Source organism: Neopelma chrysocephalum, unplaced genomic scaffold (genome assembly GCF_003984885.1).
Source record: "Neopelma chrysocephalum unplaced genomic scaffold, ASM398488v2 Primary Assembly neopelma1_24, whole genome shotgun sequence".
Taxonomy (NCBI): Eukaryota; Metazoa; Chordata; class Aves; order Passeriformes; family Pipridae; genus Neopelma; species Neopelma chrysocephalum.
Window position 1 is genome coordinate 50402877 of NW_020897693.1, and position 7542 is coordinate 50410418.

At 47.6% G+C, this 7542-nt stretch overlaps 1 protein-coding gene across 2 annotated transcripts in view; it reads right to left on the reverse strand.

The window, feature by feature from the left end:
• The window catches only part of BRF1 (BRF1, RNA polymerase III transcription initiation factor subunit), a 175741-nt gene extending 169234 nt beyond the window's left edge, over positions 1-6507 (reverse strand). Inside the window, exons 1-2 of one of the 2 annotated variants that reach the window (XM_027674142.1) lie at positions 6303-6339; positions 1759-1815 (exon numbers count right to left, since the gene is read on the reverse strand). Coding sequence is in view for 1 of the 2 variants with exons in the window: in XM_027674141.1 (XP_027529942.1) it covers positions 6303-6489 (187 nt within the window). In the remaining variant the exon portion in view is untranslated. Of the gene's footprint in view, positions 1-1758; positions 1816-6302 lie in introns of both variants that reach the window. The other variant, XM_027674141.1, reaches the window with a different exon arrangement.
• Positions 6508-7542: the final 1035 nt, after the last annotated feature.

Sequence of the window (7542 nt, forward strand, 5' to 3'; positions counted from 1 at the left end):
CTCTCTCTTCTCTGTCTCTCTCTCTCTTCTCTGTCTCTCTCTCTCTTCTCTGTCTCTCTCTCTCTTCTCTGTCTCTCTCTCTCTTCTCTGTCTCTCTCTCTCTTCTCTCTCTCTCTCTCTCTTCTCTCTCTCTCTCTCTCTTCTCTCTCTCTCTCTCTCTTCTCTCTCTCTCTCTCTCTTCTCTGTCTCTCTCTCTCCTCTGTCTCTCTCTCTCCTCTGTCTCTCTCTCTCCTCTGTCTCTCTCTCTGTCTCTCTCTCTTCTCTGTCTCTCTCTCTCCTCTGTCTCTCTCTGTGAGTTCCTATAAGCATGCTCTCTCCTTTTATTTTCCCCAACTACCACCAGGGAAGATTTCATGGTCCTTATTACACAGTATTGCATATGCAACTTCATAAACCTTACTTTAAACCTTCACCTTGCAGTCTCTGGACACCTCATCACAGACTCTCACAACTGTAAATATCTCTACTACCTATTTCTCACAAGATCAGAAGAATTAACTAAGCATTTTCAGGAAAGAATGTATCTATATAACTGCCAAAGCCAGATGAGTTTTGTGTTCACCACTTTCCAGAACACAGCCTAAAAAAAACCCATTATTAATACCTAAGGACACCTACACTTTATGCTACAAAACCAGTCCCCTGATTCCTAGATCAGGGTTAAAAGAATGGTCAATACCCTCAAAAGCATCTCTGTAAAGCTCAAAGAACATGATCTTACTCTGACAACTCAAAAGAACAGCTGTGCCAAACCAGATGGAGGGACTATCTAGTCCAGTATCCTATCTCTGAAAGGGAAAATCCATTAACATACACACCTACAAGTGAACACAAAACACAGGAGGAAAGCTTGTTGTGATAGTTCTCTCATAATCTCCAATCTCCACAGATCTGTGGCTCAAGGATTTCCTGAGCCAGAAACTGTATATTTTTTTAATGGTCATGACACATTTTTATTCTGCTTGCCCAATCATTTTAAACTCACGTAAACTTTCAACATCCACAACTTCAGATTCACGTGGAGCTTTTTTCTGTAAAAACCCAAACGAACCAAACAAAACCACCTAATGCTTCTGAACCTCCTACTCACTACCTTTGAAATAAGCTGGTTGCTAGATTTCTTAGCACTCCCTAGTTTTTGCATTATGTGATACTGAGCAGCCAGTCATCCTTGCTGCGTTATTCTACTGCATTTACAGATCTCTACTATGGCCCCATTCAATCATCTCTTTCCCAGTCTGAAGAGGCTGAGCCTATTCAGTCACTCTAGCTGAGAAGCTCTTGAAGAAGTTCTCCTCTTAATCACCCCATTGTCCTCTCTATATCTTTTCACTTCTATTAGAGGTTTTCTTGAGGAGGAGGGAGAAAAGAGAGAAACCCACCAGAAGTGCACACAGCACTTCAGTCACAGGTAGGGCTGTGGATAGATAAGAGTGTATGGACATGCTGTTGTACTCTTTTCCTGATAAATCCTAACATTCCCCTCCCCACTCTGTTGGGGTTTTTTTGTACCATAAATGAACATTTAGCTCAATGTTTTTACAAAGCTATCCATTAAGACCTAGGGATCTCCTTCTCAAGTCATCCTCACCCATCCAGATGTAGAAAAAGTGTAGAATAAAGAAACAATCCTACCTGTCACAGCAGCTCTTGTTCCCATCTGTTATCTTACCTCCTAACTACTAAAAACAACAGGTCCTTCTAAAGTCTTTACTACCCCAAATAATTTAGTGCTGCCAGCAAACTTCATTAACTCACCATTCACCTGTTTTCCAGATCATCAGCCCAGATTCTATGGAATTCCACTGGCATCTCCTTCAGGAGACATATTATTTATTTCCAGACTACATTTCTTATCATACGAGAAGCCACTCTGCTGTGTAAGGACTTTCCCTTATCCATGACAGCTCAGATTCTATAAAAGCTTCTGGTGAAGGATCTTGCTGATCTTCCTTTGAAAATCCAACCCTCTGCTTTGTTCACTTACCAACTTCCTTAGAAAGTTCCAAAGGATCAGCAAGGCAAGCCATTTTGCCAAAAAGCAGTGTTACCCTATATTTACCTGTACAGACATCTAATTTGTCCTTCACTACTTCTACCTTGTCAGCTCATCCTGTGCATGTAGATGTGGCACTCAGGGACATGGTTTAGTGGTCAATTTGGCAGTGCTGGGTTAACAATTGGACTCAATCTTAGAGGTCTTTTCCAACCTAAATGATTCTATGATTCTACCCTTTTTCCAGCAGACTTACTAGCCTGGGTTTTCCCAAATCTTCATGCAGCAGCAAAGCAAAACAAATAACAATAACAAACAAATAACAAAACAATAACAGCTCAATGTAAATACTGCCTGGGAAAATTTGTGATCTCACATCTTCCTCCAACCCTGAGAGAATAAAAGAGGGAATTTCACATGTTTTATAGTGATTCTGCTGGACTTTATTAGCAAGGCCTTGGTATGATCTACAGAGGCCACTTTGTATTAATATAGAGAAGGGCAGGACTCTCTTCCTCCTTCAGCAAACAGATGCAAGATTCTGAAATCTTAACACGCAACTTGGCAAAATAAAAGGTCTGTCTACGTGTAACAAACAGAAATCACTAACAGTATCTCCGTGCTTTCCATTCCCTTTTATTTCTTTATGATGAAGACAAAAATAAATTATTAATAAAGGCATCTATAACTATTCAACGTGTATTAACACACAAATAGAAGCAGTTATGGATCTTGGAAGGATTTGGGGAATCTTGTTTCACAACCAGAAGCTCTGAACTCCACAAACACCAAGAGCACCATTCAACTTCCAGCCCTCCAACAAAGAACCTGACATCCCTCATCCTTTGCAAAACCTAGACAACCTTCTCAGAGTCACCCAGCTCACCGACTGTGAGCCAGGGGCTCAAAAACAGCAGCCCAGGCACCTCTGTCATTGAAAATGCTCCACACATTAGGATTGCCTGAGATCACCAGACCAAAGTCCAAGGAGCCTCAGCCCAAGGAGCCTCAGCCCAAAGCATTTCATACACAAGGGATCCCTCAGGGCCACAGACCTAAAGAGCTGACAAAGATGACAGGAAAAGGGGTTAAAAACAGGGAACTCTGAGGGAAACCTGCTAATGTAAACAGAAGTCACTGAGAGATGTAACTTACCAGAAAAAGTTGCTTTCAGCAAGTACATGTTTTCTGACTTAAAAAGAAATATACATTCCTCTGGAAATTCTCTGCCCAGCACAACACTTAGAAATACTAAGTCTTTCTTACACAGGAAAGGACATTTCTCCCCATTCCTGAGGACTTAAATGACTTTTCTCCCCATTCCTGAGGACTTAAATCAGTGTCATACGCACATAATAGACAAGCACACATCATGAAGACACTGTCACTGCAGCACAAATACAGCTTTCAAGACTAGCTTGCATCACTCAGTTTTAAGTCAAGAAAAAATAAATATTCACAACAGAAGCATCTGTTTTGAAACATAAAGAATTGTACCAGCATAAGCCACCCATATCCTAATTTCCTTAAAATACGGTGTGAAACAGGGCCTATACTCATAGAATCACAGAATGGTTTGGGTTGGAAAGGACCATAAAGATCACCTACTTCCAAACCCCTGCCATGGGCAGGGACACCTTCCACCAGATCAGCTTGCTCCAAGCCCCATCCAACCTGGCCTTGCACACTCCCAGGGATGGGACATCCACAACTTCTCTGGGCAACCTGTGCCAGTGCTTCACCACCCTCATAGTGCTTCAACCTCACCTCTCTTTGCAGTAACTTAACAAATCTACAAACAGCATTGTTCTGGAAGTCCTGTTCTGTCGTTTCCACAAATATGACTTCACCAAAGTATATCAATGTACATGGGGACTTGCTAGAAGATCACAGTATGAACATACAGTGAAGCCCCTGCAGCCACACCTTGTGCCAGCCAGAAAAAGCCACCATGACCATGCTAGAGTGTGCTGCAATTACATTTTCAATTTTAAACACACACCTATCCTTAGGGTGATTATCCCTCTTCATGGGCCCTAGAATTTGTTTTTTAAGAGTAACATATAACAGGTAACTAACTAGCTATGCAAGATCAAAGCATTAATGTACTACTCATAAAAAAAATAAAATTAGCAACAGGAACATCTCAAGGTTTACACAAAAGGGAAAGGGTCCCTTAAAGGTACTTAGCAAAGTACTGTGCAATTCATCCAGAAGATGAAAAAATGTCTCAGTCTGGTGCAGTTCTCTCTCTTCCTTTTGATTTTTTTTTGGTAGGATAAAAGTATCCCAAAATGTGCTATAGCTTGCATGCCATCTGTCCTGCATAATTTCGGGTGGGAGGGAAAAAGCGGTACAAGCCCTTAAATATGTAGTCTCCGCATCACAACAGGAAAAAGTGAAGGATATAAGAGCTGCTTATAAGCAATAAAAAAAAGTAATGCCAGCACCCTGAGTTGGAAGACAGGAATGGCATCAGACAAATCCTAGCCTACAGTAAACTCCCAAACTCCAATATGCAGTGCTGCATTCTCCACCACAGTTTCTCTTCCTTCCCCACAGTCATACAATCCATCAGTCCCTCTTGTTTCACTGCTAAGTTCTTTCACAGGCTTTTGCTTATGCTTCCTTCTCCTTATACACACTCCTCATACCCATTTTCTGTCTCTCCCCTTTCAAACACTATGTCTGCTTCATGGGGTCTTCTTCCATGTCTTATCCTCCAGGTCATTCACACAAACACCCCAACCCACCTATTTGACAGAAGGAGACTCCTGACCCTTCACTTCCAGCCTCTTTCTTCTCCACCACTCTGACTCTGTGCCTACACATATTCCCTCTATCCATTAAATACCCAATCTCTCCTGTCCTCTACCCCAAATAATTTCATCTACCTCCTCATTCCCTGTGCACCCAGTCCTTCCACACACAACCACAAACATCCTCACACACCTGCCCCAAACCACGCAGAGCTCCAGTCCCTCATGCACTAACTCAATCACATCCAGAGCATCCCTCCCTTCCTGCACAGCTCTTTCCCCCATTCATCTCAGTCTCCCCTACCCCATTTCTGTCTCACCTTGCACAGCACACTGTCCTCCTATCCATGCACTAACTCTCCCATTTCCGCTCTGTGCAGCACTAGTTCCACATGCACCATCCTTTTCCGCCCTTTGCACAACACACTTTTCCACAGTCTTTCCCTCACATCCCTTTGCACAGCACTGTCCCCTACACATTGCCCTTATCTCCCACCACACACTCCTCCATGCAGCATCCCCATAACCCCACCCTCTGCCACGGCATCCCCGTCCCTACACTGCCCACAGCCCCCTCACCCTTGTGCCCTATCCCTGACCCCGCAGAATCACAGAATCAATTATGCTGAAAAAGACCCTTGAGTTCATTGAGTCCAACCTGTGACCCAACACCACCATGTCAAGCAGATCATGGCACTGAGTGCCACGTCCAGTCCTTCCTTAAACACCTCCAGGGATGGTGACTCCACCACTGCCCAGAGCAACCCATTTCAGTGTCTAATCACCCTTTCTGCGAAGAATTTCTTCTGAATGTCCAACCTAAACCTGCCCCAGCACAGCTTAAGACTATGTCCAGCTTAAGGCTATGTCCTCTCATCCTGTCACTTGTTGCCCGGGAGAAGAGGCCGAGCCCCACCCGGCTACACCCTCCTGCCAGGTAGTTGTAGAGTGCTAAGGTCACCCCTACATCTCCTCTCCCCCAGGCTAAACAGCCCCAGTTCCCTCAGCTGCTCCTCGTAGGACTTGTGCTCCAGACCCTTCACCAGCTTCACTGCCCGTCTCTGGGCTCTCCAGCACCTGAATGTCCTTCCTTAATTGGAGGGCACAGAACTGGACACAGCTCTTGAGGTGTGGCCTAAACAGTGCCCAGCACGGGGGCACCGAGGTCATTTCCCTGGTCCTGCTGGCCACACTATTCCTGGTACAAGTCAGGATACCACTGGCCTCCTTGCCCACCTGGGCACACTCTGCCTCCTGTTCAGCTGCTGTCAACCAGCACACCCAGGTCCTTTTCCATTGGGCTGCTCACCCCTGTCCCTGACCCCGCACTGCCCACAGCCCCCTCACCCTGTCCCTGATCACGCACCCCTTACAGAACACGCTCCCCCATGCCACGTCCCTTGTCCCCCAACCCCTCTCCCCCTCGACCCCCAACACCCTCTCTCCACACATCGCCCCCCATTCCCCACACCCCGTTCCCTGTGCCCCCAGACCCCCTTCCCGCACACCGCCCCCGCCCCGCCCCGGCCCTTCCCGGTCGCACTCACCGTCCAGCGACACGAACTGCCCCACGGCGGAGGAGCCGCCGCCGCTGTTCTCCACGAACTGCACCTCGGACACGATGATGTTGTCCTCCAGCACCGACCCGCAGCCCGTGCACACCGCGTCCCCCCGCGCCGCGTCCACCTCGATCTCCGCGCACCCGCAGGCGCCGCACACCCGCCCGCCCGGCATCCTGCCGGGAGCGCCGGGACGGGCCCCGGCCGCCTCCTCTCCTCTGCTCCCTCCCGCCGCCCGCCCGGCACAGCCCGGCCCGGGCTCGGCGCAGGCCTCGCTCGCCGGCACCGGCTCGGGGAGGAGCCGCCGCCCGCCCGCTCTCGCGAGGCTTCGCCCGCTGCTCCCGCCCCTCCCACCGGCTCCTTCCTCAGCGCCCGCCCCGGCCCCGCGTCTCTCTCAGGGCTTGCCGTATCTCCCGCCTGCCCCCGATTAGAGCCCCCTACACCTTCCACTGGACCGGGTGGCTCAAAGCCCCATTCAGCCTGGCCTTCAACGCTTCCAGGGATGGGGCAGCCACAACTTCCCCGGGAAACCCGTTCCAGTGCCTTGCCACCCTCTAGACATCAGTGAAATTGATCAAGCAAACCTAGTCGGTCATTCTGTAATGCTGAAATAAAAGTTTTGTGAGGCCTGAGGGATCGGTTTCGGCAAAGCCCTTTGAGCCCTGCCTGGTGAAGGTGTTGCAACACTGAGATCTAGTGCTTTTTTTGTTTGTTATGGAATCGCAGAATGGTTTGGGTTGGAAGAGACCTGAAAGACCACCTAGTTCCAACACCCTGGCCATGGGCAGGGACACCTTACACTGGATCCAACCTGGCTTTGGACACTTTCTGGGATGGGGCATCCACAACTTCCCTGGGCAACCTATTGCAGTGTCTCACCACCTTCACAGTAAAGAATTTTTTCCTAATGTCTAATCTAAACCTAGTTTTTTTCAGTTTGAAGCCATTACCCCTTGTCCTGTCACTACATGCTCTTGTAAATGTCCCTCTCCATCTTTCCTGTAGGCTCCCTTCAGGTACTGGAAGGCCACAATTAGGTCACTCCAAAGCTGTCTGTTTTCCAGGCTGAACAATCCCATTTCTCCCAACATTTTCCTCACAGGAGAGGTTCTCCCTCCCTCTCATCACCTTGGTTACCCTCCTCTGGACTTGCTCCAACAGGTCGGTGTCCTAATTTGTATTAGTTCCTGAATCAAATAACTCAGTTTTCATCCAAGTTATTGCTCAC